Source organism: Cervus canadensis, chromosome 4 (genome assembly GCF_019320065.1).
Source record: "Cervus canadensis isolate Bull #8, Minnesota chromosome 4, ASM1932006v1, whole genome shotgun sequence".
Lineage (NCBI taxonomy): Eukaryota > Metazoa > Chordata > Mammalia > Artiodactyla > Cervidae > Cervus > Cervus canadensis.
In genome coordinates this window covers 14,330,318-14,354,896 of record NC_057389.1, presented here as the reverse complement: position 1 = coordinate 14,354,896, position 24,579 = coordinate 14,330,318, and the positions used below count along the sequence as shown (strand labels likewise).

The 24,579-nt window shown below is 42.8% G+C and overlaps 1 protein-coding gene across 11 annotated transcripts in view; it reads left to right on the top strand.

Moving 5' to 3' along the window:
- CAST (calpastatin) overlaps positions 1-24,579 on the top strand; it is a 123,849-nt gene that overhangs the window by 27,283 nt on the left and 71,987 nt on the right. For 7 of the 11 annotated variants that reach the window (XM_043464599.1, XM_043464600.1, XM_043464598.1 and 4 more), the window contains exon 3: positions 12,939-13,010. In XM_043464599.1, coding sequence (XP_043320534.1) covers positions 12,939-13,010 — 72 coding nt within the window. Of the gene's footprint in view, positions 1-12,938; positions 13,011-19,846; positions 20,128-24,579 lie in introns of those variants that run through there. The other 4 variants (XM_043464596.1, XM_043464601.1, XM_043464603.1 and 1 more) reach the window with 3 other exon arrangements.

The window sequence follows — 24,579 nt, the reverse complement described above, 5'->3', positions numbered from 1 at the left end:
ATGAGCCTATGTTAGCTGTATGTGTGTGCTTTAAGAAGAAAGGGCCTTGTTTTTGACATTTATATGAATTTTCTTCAAGTATTTGAAAACTTACAAATTATAATGCTAGAAATATTAGAAATATGATTAAACTTTTCTTTTAATGAAGACATACTAATATTAAGAAATGAGAAATAAGTGACCCAGAGTCATAAATAAGAAAAACAATTAAAATTTTTTGACCCAGAAATTCCACTTCTAGAAATTTGTTTCAAATACGTAATCAGAGGTGTACTTGATGCCTGTGTACCAAGATATTCACCATAGCTTTATTTATAATAATAACAAACTAGAGAAACAAATATACAGCTTTAATAAATTGATGAAGTTAACAGCACAAAAATAGTGAGCAAGTCATCTTTAACACCATGCTTTAAGAACATTTAACGATGGAGGAAAATGTTTATGATAGGTAAAAAATGATGATGAGAGACCAATAATTCCATGTATTTAACAAATTGTGCATATTTTGCATTTGCATAAAAATAGAAAAATAACTGAATGTAGTTGTCTTGATTGGCAAGATTTTGAGTAATCTATTTTCTCTTCTTTATACTTTTCTCTTTATTCTAAACTTATTTTTTTTCATTAGAGGGAGAAGAATAATAAACAGCATAGATAATAAAAGGATAATGGAAGAAAGTGTTTTAACAATGATCAAAGCTAAATCTGTACATCTATCTGCTTAGACCTTAAAGGGAGAAATGTTTTATGTGCCTTTTTCTTTTGGAATCTTCAAGAGAGGTTTCCAGAGTAAAGCTGCTGCCGCCACCCTTTATGTGTGTGTGTGTGTGTGTGTGTGTGTGTGTGTGTGTGTGTACACACATGTGTTTGGCTAGAAGGGCATCTCTTATATATGGACAGAGAATCATGATTTAAGCACTAAGGCAGCATAGACAGCAAGGATTGTTAATTATTTTTAGTTTATAGTCCTTTCAAAATCCGATGAAGACTAATTGTTTTCTCTGAAAATAACACATGTATATGAATACAAGAATCAAAAAAAAAGTGACACACACCTTACATAGGTTCAGAGATACACACCATCCCCACCTGGGACAAGGGGAGGAATCTTACTGAGTAGTTATGTTTAGGAGGTATCATCTAATATTTTCCCAGTTGGATTATTGTTGATGTCTGAAATTCCACCACTAGCAACTTCCTTAACCTCTGAATTAAGGATTGCCTTCCTGTGCATTCTCTTTTAAATTGTAGATATTCATAGGAGGGATAATATATTAATTATTAGCACCTCGGTGAGAAGTAGTTTAATAAGAGAGAAAGCAAATTATGTAAGCACTATCTTTATAGATTTGATAAAGGTAGTAGAGAACTAGTGATCATTTGATATTGAACATATGTAGGGGTTACACACACACACACATGCCTTACAACAACCCCCATTCTCCTGATGAGAAAATTGAGGCACAACTTAATTAAATAACCTGTCCAAGGTCACACAGTTATATAATAGTGGAGCCCAGGATGGAACTCATTTTCCAGAGTCTATACTCTTAACTAGTATCCAAAACTGTCAATAAAGTTATCTATTTTAAAAATTCTACCCAATGCCAACTCCATAGGCTTCCGTAAGGCTATTTTCAGTTTTTGTAACTCACTTCCCTGACTCTTCGTTGCCTTCTTTCTTCCTCATGCCCTCTTTTTACTCGAAAGATCTTTAAGCAAGGTTGAATCATTCCATTCCCTTGGCTCTAAAATGTAAGGGAGTGTAAGGACAGCTCCTCCCTCCTGGTGGATGGGAAGCAGGGCCCCAGGGAAACAGTCCCAGCCCAACTAGAGTGGGAGAAGAAAGTGTCCTCCCAACCCCGTCAGTGCGGCCACCTCAGACTAGAAAGACCTGAGCTAGACCACCCCGGGGCCTTCTGCCTGGAGACCATGAACGGCACTGAGTAATCAGGAAAAAAACTCCATGGCCACCATAACGTGAGTTACTAAGACTGCTGTGGATGGGATGATTCATTCACTGAGTGAGTTTCTGTGTAATAGGTTATGAGTTAATCTTAGGACTTATCATTGTGACCTATTTAGCAGTGTTTCACACAGGACTAACATAGCCTATTTACTGAACTGCGTGTGGGGTAACACTATTTATACGTGTTTCTGTAGTGAAAACAACTTGTATTTGTTCATAGACTACTTACAACCATGGTGTAAAAGAACATTTGCGTATAAAAGTCACAGCTTTATAATTGCTAGTATTGGGGAATCTGTCTCTCCTTGGAAAGAATCTTTTTCCAGATACTATTTTCCAATAAAGCATGTGCTTTCATGTGGAAACACAATATTTGCTTTTCATTTCACGGGGTGACTTAACTAATGGAACTGACTTGTCAACAAATATGTCAAAACATATATTTTAATGAGAGTCCTTATCCTGAAAAATACATTTCATCATGCCTAAGACACCACCGATCTAAAAATGCACTGATCAGAAAGTGCTAAGAAAGAAAGATAACTATCAACTAATCTCTGACCAAAGCTTTATATTGATTTTAAGAGGCATCAGTACGCAATAGGAAAGAAAATGGTGACTTAAAATCAATAAAACAAAATTCAGTAGTAACTTGAAAACTTTTGTAATTAAGATGTCCATTGTTCAAATAATTCTGAAACCAATTTCACTTTTGCATTCAGGACACAAAACTGTTTCATATCCCCCTTCAATATTTTTTTCATTAAAATCACTATTTTTCATTTTGATAGCCTTCCCATATTTATCAGATATGAATCTGATTAACTTCCGGTAGTTTCAAACACTTAAATTGACATTCAGAGGATAAATATTTGTTTTGCTTTTAAGGATAATCAGATAAAGTGTTGCAGAGCATTCAACATACAGGATTTTTAAAACAGCTTAAGCAATTATTTGAGTATTCCAGCTACCAAGTGGCTTCCCTGGTGGCTCAGTGATAAAAAAAAAATCTGCCTGCCAATGCAGGAGATGCAAGTTTGATCCCTGCATCAGGAAGATCCCCTGGAGAAGGAAATGGCAACCTACCCCAGTAATCTTGCCTGGGAAATCCCACGGACAGAGGAGCCTGGCGGGCTACATTCTATTGGGGTTGCAGAGACTCAGACACAACTTAGCAACTGAGCACACAGACACATCAGCTACCAAGTTAAACCTTTGAGGGCTTTCAGTGTTTATTTAATGCAAAAGGTTTTGGGTAATTGTGTGCCCACAAATTCCATCAAATGTAGCATCTGATCTGTTACTTAAGAGGCTGTTGCAAGCTGGAGAATCCCTAGTCAGCTTCCTCTTGAGGGCTGTAACTTCGTGGAAAGGTAGACAAGGCCCTTCCCACCCTTTGGGGTGGAGAGGGTGGAACTCTGTGACACCCTCACGGCAGTGGAAGGCACCATGACTTAGCTGGGGCAGAAGAAAAGCGCTCACCCGTGGCTTGGCTCCATTATCTCTTGAGTCTTTGGGGGCTGGGAGTCTGAACCTCAGGTTGCTCCTTCATACCCAACTCGTCACTCTTAATAGGTATTTGTTGAGCTTCTTGTGAGTTTATATTTTCATGCAGTTTGGAAATGTTTGACCATCATTTATTCTAGTATTTTGGTTTGTCTCCTCATCTCTTCCTTCTTGGAGGCTGTGGTTGTGCATGTATTAGCAGCGTGGGATTGCCCCATAACTCAGTGATGGTCTGTTGACTGTCCTCTGGCCCTTCACTCTCTGTTTCATTTTGGGTGGTTTCGGTTGCCATGTCTCCAAGTTCACTAATCATTTCTTCTGCAATGTCCTATCAGTTCTTAATCGCAGTGTATTTTTCATCTCAGACTTTTTTTTTTTTTTTGGCCATGTGAAATCTTAGTTCTCTGACCAGGAATCAAACCCATGTCCCCTGCAATGAAAGTGCAGGGTCTTAACTACTGAATTGCTAGGGAAGTCCCTGGGTGGTTTTATTAAGATATTTGCTATTTTTCTCCTTAAACATACTTTTAGAAAGCTTTTTATTTTGAAATAATTATAGATTGCCAGAAAGTTGCAAAGATAATACGGCTGGTGCGATATACCGTTTACCCCATTTCCCCACTGCTTACACTGCCTACAACTATAATATGATATCAAGAGTAGGAAACTTAGATATAGTCTATGCCATTTTATTACCTGTAGATTCACATAGCCAGCCCTGCAATCAAGATACTATGCTTCTTGCACATTATAGTTTTCTCGTGAATGGAAAAACCCAAAGTTGCATTTTTCAGCTTCTATGCATGCCGTGTAATTTTTTATTAGATGACAAACAGATGTGATTTTTATATTCTGCCAGTGCTTTTTGTTAGTGTTGCTTTAAGTTTTCCGGAGCTTGGTTCTGAAACATAGTTAAGTTACTGGAGACACTTTGATCCTTTGGCATTTGCTTTTAACCTTTGTTTGGCTGGACCAGGGCACCTTTTAGAGGAGGAGCCTTTTTCTTCTTCATTCCCTACCCAATGGTTCTGACTGCTGGAACACGTCCTGGTCCTGGCCCCTGGGAACGCCTTTGATTATGTCTCTGCTCCTTCCTTCTGGGTATTCTTTCCCCACATTCGGGCTCTCCTCACATGCACATCTCTGGAGCTAACTTTTGCAGCTCTCCTCCCTAGTGCCCTCCCCTTGACCTTCGAACTCCCAACTTCATCTCCTCAGCCCAGACAGACAGACAGCCATCGCGCGGTCCGACAGCTGGAAACTCTGCAGGCAGTAGACGGTGGCGATCACAGGGCATCCCTGGTCTGTTGCCCTCACTGGGGGACACCGGCCTTGCTGACCAGTATCCAGAATCTGGAAACCACTGTAGCATATAGTGGTCTGGGGTTTTCTTTAGTTATTTAAGGCAGAAACACTCCTTCCTTTTTAATCTCAATTTGCTTACATAAGATTGTCTTTAGTGTAAAAGGGAAATAAACCTGTGTTTGCCAGGAGGCTGTGGCCCAGCTTGCAAACCAAAGTTCCTTCTTTTACTGTGAAGGGATTTGAGCACTGACATTTTCCCCATTTGTACGCCTGGTCACCGACTTGCTTCTTTGTTCATTTAGCAATGAGCTTGCGTGTTCTGTGGGTATTTTACTAATACTGAAATGTGCCACAAAGGCTGTTGAAATTGCCTATCCCGTATGCTGTCCTGACACCCTGTAGTACCTCGGAAGGAGCCTTGCCACTCCCAGAAACACTGAGGTCACGTTTATTCCTGCAGATCTTGATGACCCTGGATCACCCTCCCACACTCACACTCACACACCGTGTGACACTGTCATCACCTGGGAGACCTAAGACAGTGAGGTCCAGAGGGGCTGTCATCTTTGACAGCTGATGCGTGAACACCACGACCTGCTGCTCCGGCTCTGGAAGGCCACACTCATTAGGAGGCCTTTCAGCATTAACTCCAGAAGTGGTCCCAGGTTCCCCTCAGCTAGCAGTTATTGGGCTTCCCAGGTGGCGCTAGTGGTAAAGAACCCGCCTACAATGCAGGAGACTTCAGAGACATGAGTTCAGTCCCTGGGTCGGGAAGATCCCCTGGAGAAGGGCATGGCAACCCACTCCAGTATTCTTGGCCTGGAGAATCCCATGGACAGAGGAACCTGCTGGGCCACAGTCCACAGGGTTTCCAAGAGTTGGACATGACTGAAGCGACTTATCACACACAGAAGATATTGAGCAATCATAGTATATTTGAGTGTGGGCTTAGATGCATTGCATATATAATTTCATATCATCTCCAGAGTTCCTGTAAGACCAGTCACAGGACATGTTCTCACCAGTCAGAATCGCTGGGTCCAGTACTCACTGTATTGAAAAAAAATTAGTTCTGCTCTGAAGGCTGTTCTTGTCCAACCTAACAAAGCTTAAAAGCAAACCTCAAAAGGATCAAATTGTTTCCCGGTAATAGAATCATGACCAGTCCTAAAAAAAAAAAAAACACTTTCTTTCCAATAAAAAACAATTGTTTTTCTCTTATATAAATGGACTTCCCTGGTGGGTCAGATGGTAGAAAATCCACCTGCAATGCGGGAGACCTGGGTTCGATCCCTGGGGTGGGAAGATTCCTTGAAGGAGAGCATGGCAACCCACTCCAGTATTCTTGCCTGGAGAATTCCCATGGGCAGAGGAGCCTGGCAGGCTACAGCCCATGGGGTTGCAGAGTCGGACACAACTGAGTGACTAGGCACATGCATTATATAAATAACAAAGCTCAAAAAAAATTTCAGCAGCCACTAAGACCCATCATGAGTTAAAATTAGATGCACAGGGGTTGCCCTGGGTTGATGAGTCTGTCCCACCGCCACGGGTTCAAGGCCTTGGGCCTCTCCCTTCCCCAGAGCAGGGATTTCTAACCTGTGAGCCACAGACTTCAGGCCACACTTCATCTCATACAGTCCTCTCAGCCTCTCTCTGAGATACAGGTAGGGTTATTTTCATTGCTCAGGTGAGAAAGTGAGTGTTTAGAAGTGCTCCTAAACCTGACCAAGGCCTCACAGCTGGCATTTGGTCACAGCCAGGATTTTCCTGCCGCGTGTATCAAACAACAGGACCATTATTCTAGAGGATTTGACACTTTTCTATGTAGAGTCGTCAGGTCTCAGGCTAGCATGAGGCCTCACTTGAGGGGCCTTTCCTGAGATTTTAGAAGACAGTGATGCAGCAGCTTTGCCTGGCTCTCGGAATATCATTGTTACTTTAAAAACTTGAATTCTTACTTTGAGACTTGAGTTCCGATTCATTCAATAAAAACTTTTATTATGAACCACAACCAACATCCAAGAAAGGCATGCCATTAATTCTTTTCATGTCCTCCTGCAACAGCAGATAGGATGGATGTAATCTGTGCATACTTTATCCATCTTGTCTGCTCAAGATGAGGTGCCTGTTTTATGGGTCTCCTGGCCGGCAGACTCTGTACTTCTTTCGAGATGGGAGAGGCAGCTTCTAGCAGAAGGTGTGGATTCATGGTCCGTGGAAACAGGGCCTGTGTCTTCTTAGGAGTCTGCACCTGAGCAGGAAAAAAGTCACACAAATTCCCTATAAATGGACTGAACCTGATGTCCTGGAGTCAGAGTCCAATAGAGGCAGATTTGGTGTGGATGGTTACACTTCTGACCCTGTCAACTGTTTTTAAGACTGAGGCCCTATGACAGGCTGGGCCTGCCAGGAAGAGTGACTCAGCCAGACACAGACTGTTCCTGACCATTTCCTTTCTATAAAACTTAAGTTAAACGGAGACGTGCTCGTATATGTTAGAAGGAATGTGGTTGAATTCCTTCTAACAAGGGAAGGAATTGTTCCCTTGCAAGGGAAAATCTGTTCAGTGGCCTCGAAGAAAAATTAGTTGAACTCAAACTTTGAATTATCCTAGTACTGGCGTTCTCATGTAATAGCTTAACCTTTTAGAGACCAGAGCGTGTCTGTGTGTTAAGACAAAGGCAGAATCCTATGGGAGGGAGCTTGTTTTGAGTTTTCGCTTCCTGTGAGTAAATGAATTCCATTCTTCCAAAGGTAGACCAGCCCTGTCAGAGCTGTGAGTGTGCAGACCTAGCTGGGTGAGATACGTGTCCAGGCCAGAGTGGGATTTCTAAGGACTGATGCTGATGGTGAGGGGCGGAGAGGGGGTGAGGGTGAGGAAGACTTCACAACTTAAGTTCATGGGGATGTGAAGCCAAAGGACTTTGAGAACTTTTCCCACGGAGACAAGAAAGACTCCCAAGGACTAGATGGTAGGTACCCAGAGAAGGCAGGAAGCAAGCCAAGGCTGGAAGAAACTGGTGATCCCAGCCCACCTGACTGTGGGCCCATAATGAACCCACATCACTTCGGACTAAGCATCTTGATTCAGCATCCGGCATCACCTTGTTCCATGTATGCCTGTGCCCCCCTTGCTTCCGCGGCAGCAACTTCTTTCTGTTCCTCCAGCTTGCTAAGCCCATCCCACCCCAGGACCCTTACCCATGCCACCCTCTCCACCTCGAATGCCTCCCTTCCCCCCTGCCACACTTATATGCTTGATTTATTTATAGTCAGATCTCAGTCAAATGTCACTTCTTTATCCTGTCTGAAGGAACCCTCAGCCAGCCACCCTCTGTTACATGATCCTGTTTTATTATCTTTATAGCACTCTTCACTCTCGGAAATCATCTTGGTTTTTGTTGACTTATTTTGAGTCTGAGTCCTCCCACTGGGATGTAAGCAGTATAGGAGTAAGACCTGTTTTTGTTCAATTGGTCATTATATCGCCACTGCCTAGAATAGGACCAGGCTTCTAGCCAGGGTTCAGTAAATGTCCAGTGATTAAAGGGATGGTGGTGGTGGTGGTTTAGTCGCTAAGTTGTACCCAACTCTTGCGACCCCATGAACCATATAGCCCGCCAGGCTCCTCCATCCATGGGATTCTCCAGGCAAGAATACTGGAGTGGGTTGCCATTTCCTTCTCCAGGGGGGGTCTTCCTGATCCAGAAATTGAACCCGGGTCTCCCGCATTGCAGACAGATTCTTTACCAAATGAGCTAGGAGGGAAGCCCCGAGTAAACGGATGCGTGAAGTCAAATACAACTGAAAAGAGAACCATGTCATATATCAGCCAAAACAATATGTAGGGTTACTAATCTGAGAATAAGGGGTCTGTGTGTATATGTGTGCATATCTGAGTTCTTGTGCTGTGTTTCAAGTGCCTAACATTATTAAGAGCTCTATAAATATTAGATAATGGATGATCATTTTTTACAAATTCTACTCCTGTTTCAGCTAAACTAAATTGGTCCTTTGTAAACTAGGTAATTCAGATGACTCAAAGAGCAAAGCAAGGTCATACCCACAGGAAAGCTGAGATATCTATCCTCAGTTGAGTTAAAAGATACTGAAATTAATAATAATTTTTAAATTACCTTCTAAAGTAAACCTTAAGTTTATACACAGGTAAAATGAAAATCATTATATGTTAAATTTATTTTAAAAAACAGCCTGTGTATTAAGTTATTTTTAACTTAACAGTTTCATAACTCAGCCAAAAGTTTTTAATTTTTGTGGGCAAATCTTAGCTAACAGGGTGAAGTAGAATTCATTTACAAATGAAACTGGGTCTGGTATGTGCATTCTGATGTGAGAATTGAAACTGCAGTTAGTGCAGGATTACAACGTGACCTTCCCTGATTACAGCTGAGACCACAAGTTAATAATTGGAGCAGAGGACTTTTCTGGGTTTCAGTCTCCTCACTGGAAATGAGGAGGTTGAAATGGAAAATGAAATTTTAATGAATAACCCCAATGCTATATGCTTGTCTTCATTTCTTATACCCAACCCCTTACATGGAATCCATGTTATGCACTATGGTTATCAGAAACTGTTTGTTAAGATACCTTATATTTTGAAAAGAGACTTGTGATATGGATAAAATTTAGGCCGTCCCCTCCTTTTACCATCTCCCATGTCACACCCAAAGTACTAATGTTTCAGTGAAAATGTTAGTCGCTCAATCGTTTCCGAACATTTGCAACTCCATGGACTGTAGCCCTCTAGGCTCCTCTGTCCATGGTATTCTCCAGGCAAAAATACTGGAGTTGGGTGGCCATTCCCTTCTCCAGGGGATCTTCTCCACCCAGGGATCAAACCCAGGTCTCCTGCATTGCAGGCAGATTCTTTACCATCTGAGCCACCAGGGAAGCCCTCTTTAATTTCTATCACATTTATCTAGGATTTTTTTCTTCCTCTGGTTGATGGTAGTGCATGAATGCTTGGGAGAGCCTATTTAGTCTACAGGTGATACTTTGGAGCCTGGGGCCCCTGCAGAGGCCTCTGAAGGCCCGCAGACACCCACTAAAACATGCCCACTGTTGACTCAGTGGGCACCCTGCAGGCTCTGAGAATGGTCAGCCAGTGGACACATAACCATTGGACTTTGAGGACAGCAAGCTGAGTTTCATCTTTTCTTCTTGCTAAGACAGTATTTGCCCTGAAGGGAAACAAGGCTTCAGCTCAAACTTCAGCTCAAATTGTGGCAGACAGTTTCACAAAATTAAGCAATATAAATTTTGCTGAATATCTTCTAAATGTTAAAAAATTCAACCAAACTGTTCTCAATTATATATTTTTCAAAAAGTGTCCAAAGTTGTGTGTAAGTGGTAACGTAACTCTTTATGGTGTTATATATCACCTAATCAGCACGATCACCCCTCCTATGTACTCAATGCTTATAGTACATTCTTCATGTTTTGTAGATGTTGGATCATAATCTCGCCATGTTGTATTATAAGCTTTATATGCTTGCTTCTCTGAAACACAGATATTTATAAATGAAAGATACAAGATATCAAGTCCTTGTGGAGAAAGCAACTGTACATTTTATCTTCCCCCCTTGTTTATTATCCTTTTGTCACTTAAGTAGTTATATCAGTCCAGTTCAGTCGCTCAGTCGTATCCAACTCTTTGCGACCCGATAAATCACAGCACGCCAGGCCTCCCTGTCCATCACCAACTCCTGGAGTCCACCCAAACCCATGTCCATTGAGTCGGTGATGCCATCCAACCATCTCATCCTCTGTCGTCCCCTTCTCCTCCTGCCCCCAATCCCTCCCAGCATCAGGGTCTTTTCCAATGAGTCAACTTTTCGCATGAGGTGGCCAAAGTACTGAAGTTTCAGCTTCAGTCCTTCCAATGAACACCCAGGACTTATCTCCTTTAGGATGGACTGGTTGGATCTCCTTGCAGTCCAAGGGACTCTCAAGAGTCTTCTCCAACACCACAGTTCAGAAGCATCAATTTTTTGGCACTCAGCTTTCCTCACAGTCCAACTCTCACATCCATACATGACCACTGGAAAAACCATAGCCTTGACTAGACGGACCATTGCTGGCAAAGTAATGTCTCTGATTTTTAATATGCTGTCCAGGTTGGTCATAACTTTCCTTCCAAGGAGTAAGTGTCTTTTAATTTCATGGCTGCAATCACCATCTGCAGTGATTTTGGAGCCCAAAAAAATAAAGTCTGCCACTGTTTCCACTGTTTCCCCATCTATTTCCCACGAAGTGATGGGACCAGATGCCTTGATCTTAGTTTTCTGAATGTTGAGCTTTAAGCCAACTTTTTCACTCTCCTCTTTCATGTTCATCAAGAGGCTTTTTAGTTCCTCTTCACTTTCTGCCATAAGGGTGGTGTCATCTGCATATCTAAGGTTATTGATATTTCTCCCAGCAATCTTGATTCCAGCTTGTGCTTCTTCCAGCCTAGCGTTTCTCATGATGTACTCTGCGTATAAGTTAAATAAGCAGGGTGACAATATACAGCCTTGACATACTCCTTTTGCTATTTGGAACCAGTCTGTTGTTCCATATCCAGTTCTAACTAGTTATATAAGAAAATACAAAAAAAAAAAAAAAAAGCACAAGGAAGCACTCTTAACCCCACTATCAGAAAATAACCCCATATGAACTTCAGAGATCATACTACACATGTTACTTTATAATGTGGCTTTTCTTTATGTAAAATATAAGTAAAATATTTTCATTTAATGCAGTGTTCTTCTAAACATGATCTTTAAACAACCACATGACATTTCATCCTGTAGCTGTTCGTAGCAAGACCCCTTATGTGGGAGGCAGTGTAGGTAGGTGAGAGAATAAGGTCTGAAATGGATCTTGCTTTTTATGAACTGTGACCACGGCCAAGTTATACACTCACCCCTTTCCTCCACCTCCTTACCCCTAAAATGAGGATAACGATAGTAACAGCTTTATACTGTGTGATTTTAAGATTAAATAACTTGTTACACATGATACATGTTACATGTTGCACACAATGTTATACATGTTATATGATATACATGTTACACATGATGATGCTTAGAGCACTTGCAATAGTACTGTAATATGTTGTATTATTAGAGCATTTCTATAATTTTATTCTGATAGAACAATTAGCAGATACATGGTAAGAACTCAATTTGCAGTGAAAGTGAAGTGAAAGTTGCTCCGTTGTGTCGGACTCTTTGTGACCCCATGGACTATACAGTCCATGGAATTCTCCAGGCCAGAATACTGGAGGGGGTAGCCTTTCCCTGCTGCAGGGGATCTTCCCAACCCAGGAATCGAACCCAGGTCTCCCGCATTGCATGTAGATTCTTTACCAGCTGAGCCACAAGGGAAGCCCAAGAATACTGGAGTGGGTAGCCTATCCCTTCTCCAATGGATCTTTCCGACCCAGGAATCGAACTGTGGTCTCCTGCATTGCAGGCGGATTCGTTACCAACTGAGCTATCAGGGAAGACCAAGAACTCAGTAAACATTCATTATTATTCATCACAGTATTCTAACTTCAAAAAGCAAAAAACAATACAGATAATAAAGAACTCAATAAACATTCATTATTATAAGCTATATTGGTTTTTTGCTTTTTGAAGTTAGAATACTGTGATGAGTATCTGTGAAGAAGAAAAGGCTTTTGCTCTTGTAATATTATTTCCCTAAGGTAAGTTTCTTGGACATGGAATTGCATCTTTGATACTTGCTGCTGAGTCACCCTCTGGGCAGGCTGTACGGACGCCTGCTCTGCAGCTCTCAGGGTAAGAGAGAAAGCACGTACCTTGTCCCGGAGAGCGATGCTGTTCTGGGAATGCATGGCGGCGGAAAATGGCACCTGCACGTGTGAGGATTTTTGCAGTTTTCCGAAACCATTGAATATCGAACAATTGCAATTTCTTCAATGCACTCTTTCCTTTTAATATCTACATAGTCTTCAGGCTAAGATATAAAAAATTAAAAGCTTGTTTCATTTTTTTTGTGTGCTCAGCATTGAGTATATTAGTCTGAATTTTGCTTGAAAAGAGATTTGTATTGATAGGAAAATTTGCGCTTGACCACATTGTTAAGGTGTCTTCTCCCATCGAAACTAATATTTTCTTTTTTTCAGAAAAAAGCAACAAGCCCCGGGAGCAGTCAGCCCTCAAGAACTCAGTCTGGTGAAAGAGTCCCAGTTACCAAGGTCAGTCATTTCCTGGACATGAAAAGACACCTACTTTACAGATGTATCATTAGTGGGTGCGACTTGTAAGGAAAGCAAACATGTCAAGTATGTCACTGAAAATTGAACTAAGTATCATTTCTGTGCTGGTGGAGAAGGTGCAAAGAACACACATGACATTTCTTAATGTCTTCTAATGACATTTCTTGACGATTTAAGACCTAATAAAGACATTTGTGTTATTATTCTTACTGGCATCTAATAGTAAGTGTACAAAAATATTAATTATTATTTTAAATATTTACAAATAATATTTGATTTTTGCACATACCATGAGTAGAAATATAGTCTTTCCACTTCTTCAGAAAATAATTCAAATTATCTTTATGAGTATTAACCATAGCAGGCTCTTGCTAAATGTGCTATATAATTATCTTATGTAATCCGCTAACAACCTTATAATTATTATTCCTTTGTACCTGAGGAAACGTGGGCTCAGAGAGGTTAAGTAACCTCAACAAGATCACAAAGCCAGTAAGATGGAGGTAGGGTTCAAACCCAGGCTTCCGGTTCACAAAAAATCCTGGACCTTTTAAACTCTGACTGAGCCTTCTTTGGTAATATAACACTACAAAGTTTTGCAAAGTATAAAAACATTGGAATTTCATCTTTCAAGATAAGCTGTAACTACAATTTTAGCTAGTAGTTTTCAATATATAAAATAGCTATCCTCCTTCCACTTCAGCTGGTGATCTTCCAGTATGTCCAAGATTATCCAAACCTTAACCTGTTTCAGGATTGCCTATACGACTATTGAAAATAAGCATTTTCCATTGAAACTGGTAGCTCTCCTATGGAGGGCTGTGGACTTCCTCATTCATGTATGTTACTTGCTTGGTGAAGAGTTCATATTTTAGAGCCTCCTGGAGCCTTAGCCTTTGTCCAAGCCCCTTATAAGTACCCAAACTAAAACCCAGCTGAGACATGAGGAGAGGCTGGGCAAGGTTATCTCCACTGCCATTGCCCTTGTTAGTCCTCATACTCTCTTGTTTGGAGGTCTCCAGCTAAAATATATTTTCTAGACATGTCCTGTCTTTTATAATATTATGACTTTTATTTAACTTGCACTTAAATTATGCCTCTAAAAATTAGAAGCTTCATTAGTTCAGTCGCTCAGTCATGTCCGACTCTTTGAGACCCCATGAACTGCAGCACACCAGGCCTCCCTGTCCTTCACCAACTCCCGGAGTTTACTCAAACTCATGTCCATCAAGTCGGTGATGCCACCCAACCATCTAATCCTCTGTCGTCCCCTTCTCCTCCAGCCTTCAATCTTTCCCAGCATCAGGGTCTTTTCCAGTGAAAAGACCGGATCTTCGCATCAGGTGCCCAAAGCTTCATTAGCTAGACCTCAATCTTGGGAGATTTTTAGTGAATCATTTGTAAATGGTTTCTAGAATTGTCATTACCTAAACTCTTGGAGTTTCAGTACATTGTCCAGATCTCCTGCCTGGGAAGGGCTTTATTCATTTCATTCATTCAAACTCTTGGAGGGTCAGTACGTTGTGGAAAATCACACTTAGGTATTTTTGTTTTGTTTCCTTTACTCCCCCCCCCGCCCCCCCCCCCGCCCCCCGCACCTTGAATTTAGTGGTAAGAAGCAGTCCCTTTTACATCTTTTTTCTACACAGGAGTATCATCCACTCATTTCTAGGTGGGATTCTTGTAAAGAATTTGGCCATTCTCCTCAAACCCTGCCCTGCCTCAGGAAGCTGTGGGAGGGCGCCGTAGCTGGGAGGTGGGGACATTTAGCCACACAGTGACTGTTTTAGATTTACTGGCAAACTTGTAATTCCCTCCTTGGCTTCTCCCATCCCATTCTTCTATTGTTCTTCATCACTGTGGTTTCCTGACTGGAGTTCCTTCACAAATTTCCTGAATATTGGTTTTTCCAGGATTTAATTCTTCATTCCTTCCTTTTTATATCTTTAACTCTTACAGAGCATTAGAAATATATATATGTGTGTGTGTGTGTATATATATATATATATATATATATATATATAAAACCTTATACCTATATATGTGCATACATATACTTTCTTGGTTTTTTAACTTTGTCTTTTGATACAAGATTGAAAGGCCTCAGTATCATCATTACTTAAAAAGGATCATTCCCATGCATCATTTAATAGCATTTGTGACCCTTGAAGCCTTTTATTACACAATAAATTATCACAACACACAGGCAAATGGTATTTTCTCAACACATGACATGACAATAGTATATATAATTTGCAGTGAGAATTAGTTCCGGTTTTCTTGATACTGGACACATTCAACTCAAAAGTTAATGTAAGTGACAATTTCACAATTATTAAGAAAAACTTAGTCTGTATTAAAAATTCAGTATTTAAGCTTATGTAAGCACGACTGAAGTGACTTAGCAGCAGCAGCAGCAGCAAGCTGTATATAGCTGTATATTATAGACTGGTTACCAGGTATTGCAGAAATGTTTTATGAGAATTCTTACAAAATCAGTAATTATGTATATAAATAATATCACTTCTGCCATGTAGTCCTGGGTTTGGAGGATCCAACACACTTAAGTGGCATAGACATTTCTAATTCAAAATCATTACTTTAAAGGTGTTTAGTACTTAAAATTGAATTTTTATAAATTAATAATGAAGACTAATGAGGCTATAGAAATTAGACTCTTACTAAATAAATAGCTGGGATCCATAATCAGTCGTGCTGTTGTATTTTACTCAGAGTCTCAGGCAACTTCTATTGTAACCACCAACTAACTCTGGTGAGGAAAGCGAGGTTGAACTTGCATTAAGAACGTCTCTGCAAAAGACTGTGGCTATAAGAAGATGTGCGGGGTAAAGTTATCCCACTTTACCCACTGGAATCCACTCTGACGACTTCACGATAAAAAGGAATTCTTAAGGGCTAGCCGGTAGCTCCTAGAGAAATCCAGAAGGCTCCAGCAGAAAGAATCTATTTCACAGCCGGGAACAACGCCCTGCCTCCCTGTGGCAGCCCCTCCTCGCCGCCACTGCAGCTCAGCACCTATCACACTTAGGCCTGGATGCGGGGAACTGGGAAGCTGCCAAGCTGAAGGCTGGAAGCGCTTCTCCTAACTCAGACCTACCAGTGGGCGGCGCCTCCACTCGGCTCATTTCCGGGCTCACTCGTGTGAGGCACAGCTGATTGGCCAGTACGGGTCACGTGCCTTAACCAGGCTGCGGGGGAATCTGGGGCGGGGACGGCTTGCACTGTATAGACTGGGCTTCCCTGGTGGCTCAGCTGGTAAAGAATCTGCCTGCAATGCAGGAGACCTGGGTTTGATCCCTAGGTTGGGAAGATTCCCTTGGAGAAGGGAAAGGCTACCCACTCCAGTATTCCTGGGTTTCCCTTTTGGCTCCAGCTGGTAAAGAATCTGCCTGCAATGCAGGAGACCTGGCTTCAATCACTGGGTTGGGAAGATCCCCTGGAGAAGGGAAAGGCTACCCATTCCGGTATTCTGGCCTGGAGAATTCCGTGGACTGTATAGTCCATAGGGTCACAAAGAGTCTGACACGACTGAGCAGTTTTCAATAATGAGGATTTTCAAATGTATTGCCAGCTGCCAGCTATTTACTCTGGAAAGGAAAATAGGAGAACTGTCTAATTGAACTGGAGGAAAAATCACTGGTTACCACTCCAGTATTCTTGCCAGGAAAAATCCCATGGACAGAGAAGCTGGTTGGGTGGGCCACTGTCCATGGGGTCACAGAAGAGTCAGACACGACTGAGTGACTAAACAACAACACACAACAGGTTATTTAGCAACATTAGATCTTTTAAACAGAAGACGGCCCATACAGCTTTGCTCCCAGTTGGAGGGGAGAAGATCTGTGCAGGAATAAGCACCCACCAGAGAATTCCTTCTGTGCTTTTGGTCCTGGTTCTGCCATAAATACTTGTTAACCTTGGCAGCATGGCCCTACTCTTCTCATGCATAATGTGAGTAAGGGGGAGCCGGGGGGAATAAAGTCAGCATACTGTGGGAGGCATCCCGGCGTTCAGTGTCAGCCTCACCCACAGAACCTTTGGACCACATGTGGTGGGTGAGATGATTCTGTATGTTGCTAAGTAAGCAAGCATTTTTATTTCAATAGTTCTGCATATGTTTTTGTGTGCTAGAAAAAGTAAAGTAGAACTTCCAAACTCATGATCTCTTGGATAGTCTTGCTTAAAACAAGGCTAAGTGAAGTCGCTTGGTCGTGTCTGACTCTGCGACCCCCACAGACTGTAACCTACCAGGCTCCTCCATCCATGGGATTTTCCAGGCAAGAATAGTGGAGTGGGTTGCCATTCCTTCTCCCAGGGATCTTCCCTACCCAGGGATCGAACCAGGGTCTCCTGCATTGCAGGTAGACTCTTTACCATCTGAGCCACCAGGGAAGCCAAGGCTAGACGTGGTTAAAACATAAATCTGTTTTTAAAATATTAAGTAAATATAGTTATGCCAGATTAAAAAAACAGTGGCTTAGATGGTAGAGAATCTGCCTGCAATGCAGGAGACCCAGGTTCAATCCCTGAGTTGGGAAGATCCCTTGGAGAAGGGAATGGCAGCCCACTCCAGTATTCCTGCTTGGAAAACTCCATGGACAGAGGAACCTGGTGGGCTACAGTTGGTAGGGTTGCAATGAGTTGGACATGACTGAACCATGGTAACACACATACACAAATAACCAAGGTTTGGGAAACAAGATTCAGAGCAGTAAGTATCATTTTAATGTGCATATTCAGTCAGCGAGGTTTTTATTAAAATGCAGATTCTGACTCAGGAAGTCTGTGGTGAGACTGAGATTCTTTCTGCTTTTATAACAAGCTCCCAGTTGCTGCTGGGGGTTTGGCTACTGCATTTTGAGCTGCAGAGATGCTGAATTGTGCTGAATGTGGGTAATTTAGATTACTTGTATCTTAGATTACCTAAACTGATCAGGGAATCAGATTATCTAACAGATTAGACAATCTGGTTAAAATGCAGATTCTCAGGTTCCAAGCCACAAAAATCCGATTCCTCATAAGGGGCTAAGGCCCAGGGTTTTCTTTATTTGATAAATACCCTCCAGTTTTTCAGATGCGGGTGATGTGGGGGCCATTCTGGGAGAAAGGATGAACCTCAGGGACTAGAATAGACACAGCATATCTGGGAGCAATACCGTCCCTCTTCATCTCCAAGGAGAGGAGTCCCTTTATACCTATCCTGCAGGATAAGCATCTTTGGAAGTTTTATTTCACAACCACGTAATTACTAATCTGTACCCTTGAAGAGCTCAGACATACTCACCATCATTGAGAGAGATATGCTGCCTAACCGTGGAGCTATGGGACTCAGGGCTCATCCCTCTTGAGAAGTGGCCCAAATAAGTCATGTTGGTTGTCTGAAATGTCACTGATAAGCTGAGGTTAAGAAACAAAAAAGCAGAGAAAATACTGACCATGAACCAAAAAGTAATTTAAGCTACATTTTCATCTAGAAGAATTCTGAGGACGGGGTCTTCTTCTCAGGGAATTACAGAATATTAGAGTTGGAAGGGCTTTTCTTTCACCACCTTTAACAGAAGTAAATGAAAAATGATAATAAATAAGGCGGCTGTGGGGAACACCTTGCTGGAGAAGTCAGTGGGACCCCGCCTGCTTTGGTTGCTGGGTGGATGTGGGTACCAGCCTGCCCAGATGAGCACTCTTCTGAATGCCAGCTGGCCATCACCTCTGCCTTGGCTGGACGCGGAGTGAGTCACCGCTCAGCTGTCACTAGCGAGGCCTGAATTTCTGGTCTCCAACTGCCCACTGCCACCCCCTCCTCCACTCACACCCCCAGCTCCCTGTCTAGAGCCTTTGTTGTAACCGATTTATGGCTTTGGGGAAAACTGGCTTCCCACATTTCTTTAAAATCTTATAAGTGTTTTCCCTAACCCCAATCACTTATTTTATTAGTTAGCGTTCTTCTATTGACTTCCCTGGTGGCTCAGACGGTAAAGCGTCTGCCCCCAGTGTGGGAGACCCAGGTTCGCTCCCTGGGTCGGAAAGATCCTCTGGAGAAGGCAATGGCTCCAGTACTCTTGCCTGGAAAATCCCATGGACGGAAGAGCATGGTAGGCTACAGTCCATGGGGTTGCCTGGAAAATCCCATGGACGGAGGAGCATGGTAGGCTACAGTCCATGGGGTCACAGAGTCGGACCTGACTTAGCGACTTCAAGTGTAAGAGTATTCTTCTATAAGGAAAAGCATTTCATCTCTCCTCAGTATCTAAAGGGTATTTATTGCTGGGATTGCGGTGGGGAGGGATTGCTACCTGTGTAAGATTAAAACAGAATAGTGACATTTAGCAAAATCATTCCAGACTAGCCAAGGCTACATCTGCCGACTGATGGAGGAGGGGTAGCAGGCCAACAGAAGAAGGGGTAGGTGGCCAATGTTGTCTGTGTTTCAGTTCGCATGCTTTGAGAGAAGATTCTCAGGGCAAGAGGAATTTATTAGTGGTCAGTTAAGTTTCTTGATTGTCCATGAATTGGCTGAGCATATGTATATATATATAAACAAGTTTATTTATGGCAGTATGAATTCATGCATTCTTATTTTATTCAGTGGCTTAAAATCCATTCTTATTTTGAAATGTTTAATCATAATGTATAAATTTTGGTTCTGTTAAACCACTCTTTAGAAAGCAAAATCTGTTACGGGATGTAAAATGTTAATTTACTGGGTAGTTTAAAAAGCCACATTTGCGGGCGTGTGTTTGCACAGAGACAGCCTTGGAGCGGTGGACCGCTGCCATCAGCGGGTGACCTGCATCGCCTTGTTCTGTTAGGCAGCCCCGGGGATGCCAGCCCCGCCGTGAGAGCGGGCATCGCCCACTGCACGAACCGCGCGGGGCTGCGGGGGCGGTGCTGCCCGGGGCGGGCGGAGGAGGGCGGGAGCTGCCTGCGTCGCGCGTCCCGGGACCGCCCCGCCGCGTCCCTCTCCGCGCGCTCTGCTGCGGCTGCAAACTGAAACCGCGGGGGCCGAGCGCCACCGGGAATGCAAAAGTCCCCCAAGCCCGGCTGAAGTCTCCGGGGCTCCGAAGCCGGACGCAGAGTGAGTACTGATTTCGGCCGCTTGCCCCGAGGCTGCGGCGGCTTCCCGGGCCGGCGGGCTCCCAGCGCCTGGACGTGCGCCCTGACGGTCTCTCGACCTTTAAGACCCATCGCCTTTCAGTGGGTTCTAAGCTCCCTTGGGTTACCTGCCGACCCCTCCTCCGTCGGTGCCGCTGTGGCCGGCTGCTGGACTGGGAACGAATCTGCTACAGGGTAGGGTTCCAAAACCAGGGATTTGTGTGACCTGGAGAAAATGCTGAAAGACAAAAAAAGAAAGAGCAGCCGCTCCGTGGATTCGGTTTGGCCCTGTGATCTTGAGGGTTAGACCCCGTCCGCTCCCCGCGCCCTGCCCCCTCCGCCGTGGTGACCTCCGTTTTAGAGAATGACCTCACTGTGTGTAACCTCTCCGTGTACCTGATAACGTGCTGGGTGTGGCGTGGCCGATGTTGTGACTTGTTTTGGTTCTGTTTCCTTGACCTCAACCTGAGGCTGTGGTCGGATGACATCACGGAACGGTGCTCTGTACCTGTCTTTCAAGAATGCAAAATGTTTTCGTGGAGATTTGACAGTCTCTTCGGCGCTGTCAGGGTGGTCCCGTGCCTCAGTTACAAACGCGTACGGGGCTGGTTCTTTATTCCCATTTTACAGCTTGAGAGAAGAAGGCTGAGAGTTTAAGAAGCGTCCTCCAAGGGTGGGACCTTGGGGCCTCTGACTAGTCCCCTAGGGAATCCACCTGTACCTACATCAGAGGAATGGGACTGCTTAATTGGCAGTTCTGGAAAGTTCCTGCTATATGAGATGTTTTCGAGAGGGAAAACCTCTGCATTGCAGGGAGGGCCGATAAGGAGTGGCACCTGCTGTTTACAGCCGGCAAGTTTATTTTCTAATGAAGAGTGCCTCTTCCTGACATGTTTGTGGGAACTGAATTTAACTTTTGCACGCTGATTTTTCAGTATCTAAAGGGTATTTATTGCTGGGAATGCGGTGGGGAGGAGATTGCTGCCTGTGTAAGATTAAAACAGAATAGTGACATTTGGCAAAATCATGCTAGATTAGCCAAGGCTACATCTGCCTGCTGATGGAGCAGGGGTAGCTGGCCAATAGCAGTGAGGAAGGAGCGCGAATCCTGGTACAGGCAGCAAGAACCCTTGATGACTGTTTAAAAAAAAAAAGTGAACTTTGCAGACTGCCTGATGTGTTTACGAAGCAGTGCCTTCGATTTCGATTGTGAACATTGTCTGTTACAGTTCTCATGCTTTGAGAGAAGATTCTCAGTGGGGAGAGGAGTTTATTAATGGTCGGTTAGGTTTCTTGATTGTCCATGAATTGGCTGAGTATAATTCTTCTCTCAGCAATGAAGATTTAAAAGAGAACAAGTAAACTGATCATTTGAAAAAGATTTAGGAAAACATGGGAAGTTAATTTGAACTGAGCTCGTAAAGTCAGCCAAATATTTGTGTTCCTATTTATTGTGTATAATAACAACTATCTGTAATGCATCACTACTTCTTAGCAGGAAGTATTTACTTTTCCCACAATATGAGCCACTTAATGGTTCAGTCCTATTTAAATAAAAAGCCCACAATCTATGTTCTCTTGTGTACATAGATATCTTTGTCTCTTCTCTTTACCTCATAGTGCCCTCATTTTGGAGACTGTTTGAATCTGGGATGTGTGTTTTAGCATCAGTGTGCCTGGCCTCATAAGAAAGAGCTATTTTATCCTGTAGTTTTTTTATATATTGAATTAATAATCTGCATACTGAGAAAGTACAATGGGTCTTCACAAACAGTTGTGTTTTATTTTTTGCTCTGTGAATAGCTTTTAACTGAAAAATGTCAGTCACCCAGTGTTTCTCAGCAGAGTACTAATGGCATTTGGGTTGACAGTTCTTAACTGGGCGGGGCTGTGTTGTTCCCACTAAATGCCAGAGCATGACAAAAACGCTCTCGTGCACACATTTTAAAATACCCCTTCATTGGGTGCTGCTTCCCCTGGTTAAGACCAGTTGATACACTATTTTTATGGAGAGCCCTAAATATAATTACTCAGTCCCATTTAAGGGTCCGTTACAGCATCTCTTAAGACAGGTTGACTTCTGAGCAAGTCCATACATACATCTGAACCTTGGAGATTTGGGTGGTGGCTATGTGTAATCCTATTGTTAAAGTGACATTGTTAGCCGTGTGCCCTCCTGTCCACATTAGGCAATAATAATAAATTATTAGCAAGTGACTTTAATAGGTTTCAGAAAAAGAACAGATCAACACAATCTGTATTAAATCAGCGTATTGGCTCAGGGGTTAAGATTCCGCCTGCCAAGCAGAGGACGTGGGTTCTATCTCGGGGTTGGAAAGATCCCCTGGAGAAGGAAATGGCAATCCACTCCAGTTTTCTTGCCTGGAGAATCCCATGGATGGAGGAGCCTGGTGGGCTACAGTCCATGGGGTCACAAAAGAGCCAGACACGACTTAGTGACTGAACAGCAAAAAAAAAATCAGCATTAATAGTTATAACTACACTTACTGATAATTACTGTGTTCTAGGCATGTGTCGAGCACTTTACATGATCTGATGATGAGAAAGGGAGGAGGTAGATACCCTTATCATGCCCACTTTACAGATCAAGAGAGTAAGAGCCTGATCTTTTAACCACTGCCCTGTGTTATTTCTCAGGACATGTTTAACAGCTCTCCATGAAATACTTCCTAAAAAAGTGAGTTTTAGTGGGTGAAGTTAACACACACTAAAGTCTCATTTGACTATATCGTCTCATTTGGCTGTGGTTACTTTTGTTCTTAGAATACCAGCTTCTTACTCTACTGTGAGCACTTTGAAGACAAGAGCCACATCTTTGGACCACCATTGCATCTTCCATGGTGCCTTCTGCATAGTAATTGCTCAATAAATGTTTGTTGAATTGAAAAAGAGATTATTTTTTTTCTCAATATGAACAGAGCCCTAAGATACTGTTGCATGAGTATAGAGATTTATCCTAGGTGGGCAGAAAAGGGAAAACAATATTTGATTTTGTTCTCTAAGCTTTATGAGCATTTACAGCTTAACATCTGTTTGTCCATTAGCTAAAGATTAGGTAATCGAAAAAGATCCATAATGAACTCTTTTTGTTTAACTTCTACAATGGTCCCCACGTGGTGCTGAGGATACAGACGTGAAGTATGGCCCATATAACAAATATAAAAACACAGTGTAAAAAGTGCTAAAAAGCATTGCTATCAAGGTCCTGTGAAGCAGTGCAAGTTTGGGGGAAGGGGGATGAGGTTAAGCTTGGGCCTGTTTTTCTGGGAATAAACATTAGTAAAACGAGTCCCTTAAAGGAGATCTGTAACCAGTCAGTTCAAGACTGGCCTCTTCAGAGATCTGAGTACATCCAACTTCCCAAGCATTGGCTCGCCTCATTCATTATTTTCTTGATCCCATCTTTCCAGACTTGCCCCTAACTACCAGTGGAGTTACTCTGATCTCCCCCCTGCACACTTTTCCGTATGCTGTTATGTGGGACTGAGAGTTTTGATTCATTTTAGGGCTCTCTCGTGAGACTTTCTTGACAACTGTCCCCTGCAGACAGGATTCCCATCAGGTGTCAATGATAACCTGAGATTTCCCTTTGTCCTGCACAGTGCACAGATTAACTGGAGACTCCATAGCTGCCTGAGTCTGTGCTGTCTGTCTTCCAGACCAGCTTTGAGGGTGACAGGTCGTGTTCATCTTCCCGTTGCTTCACAACCCAAGCTGAGATGCAGGGAGGGCAGACAAGCTCATCAACAGGGTAACCTGCCTCTGCATTCCAGACACTTACCTCTCAGGGCACATTGTCTCCATTTCGTTTCTTGTTGAATATTTTGTGTTTGTCAGCTGCCACGTGGTGGATACATATCCTTAGAAAAATGAGGAAGAAGCTCAGATGCTCATCTGCTCACCCTTTATCATTTTTATTGATTCCTTTGCTAGCAATAATTGGCACACCTTAGTTACACAGGTGCCTCTTGGTCTCTTTTGTTGATAGTGTTTGTTTATTTTCCCTTAGATGCCTTTGCAACTCCTACAAAATCGTAACCGTTTTATTTGGGAGGATTTCTTATATGTTGGAAAGAAGCTTTGGGTTTGCTTTTACTGATTAATCAAGTGAACTTTGGTAAAGCAGGTTTCTTTTACATATTGCCAATGCACTTATAATTATCCTCAGTTCTCTAGGTCCCATGGTACATACTGATCATAATGGCCAAGACGTGGGTGAGTGGTGATGACTCCATGGCTCATCATCATCCGAGTTCTGGAACGTAAGGCGTTTCCCAGGAGCCCTGCTGATGGACTAGTAATACCAAGCAATGGGGAAGCTGAGTGTAACTGAAGCAGGGCTTCCTTAATTGCACAGAGCTGTGTTTTAGCAGCGGGGTCTCCTCAGAGGAGAGAAGTTTCTTGGTTCTCAAAT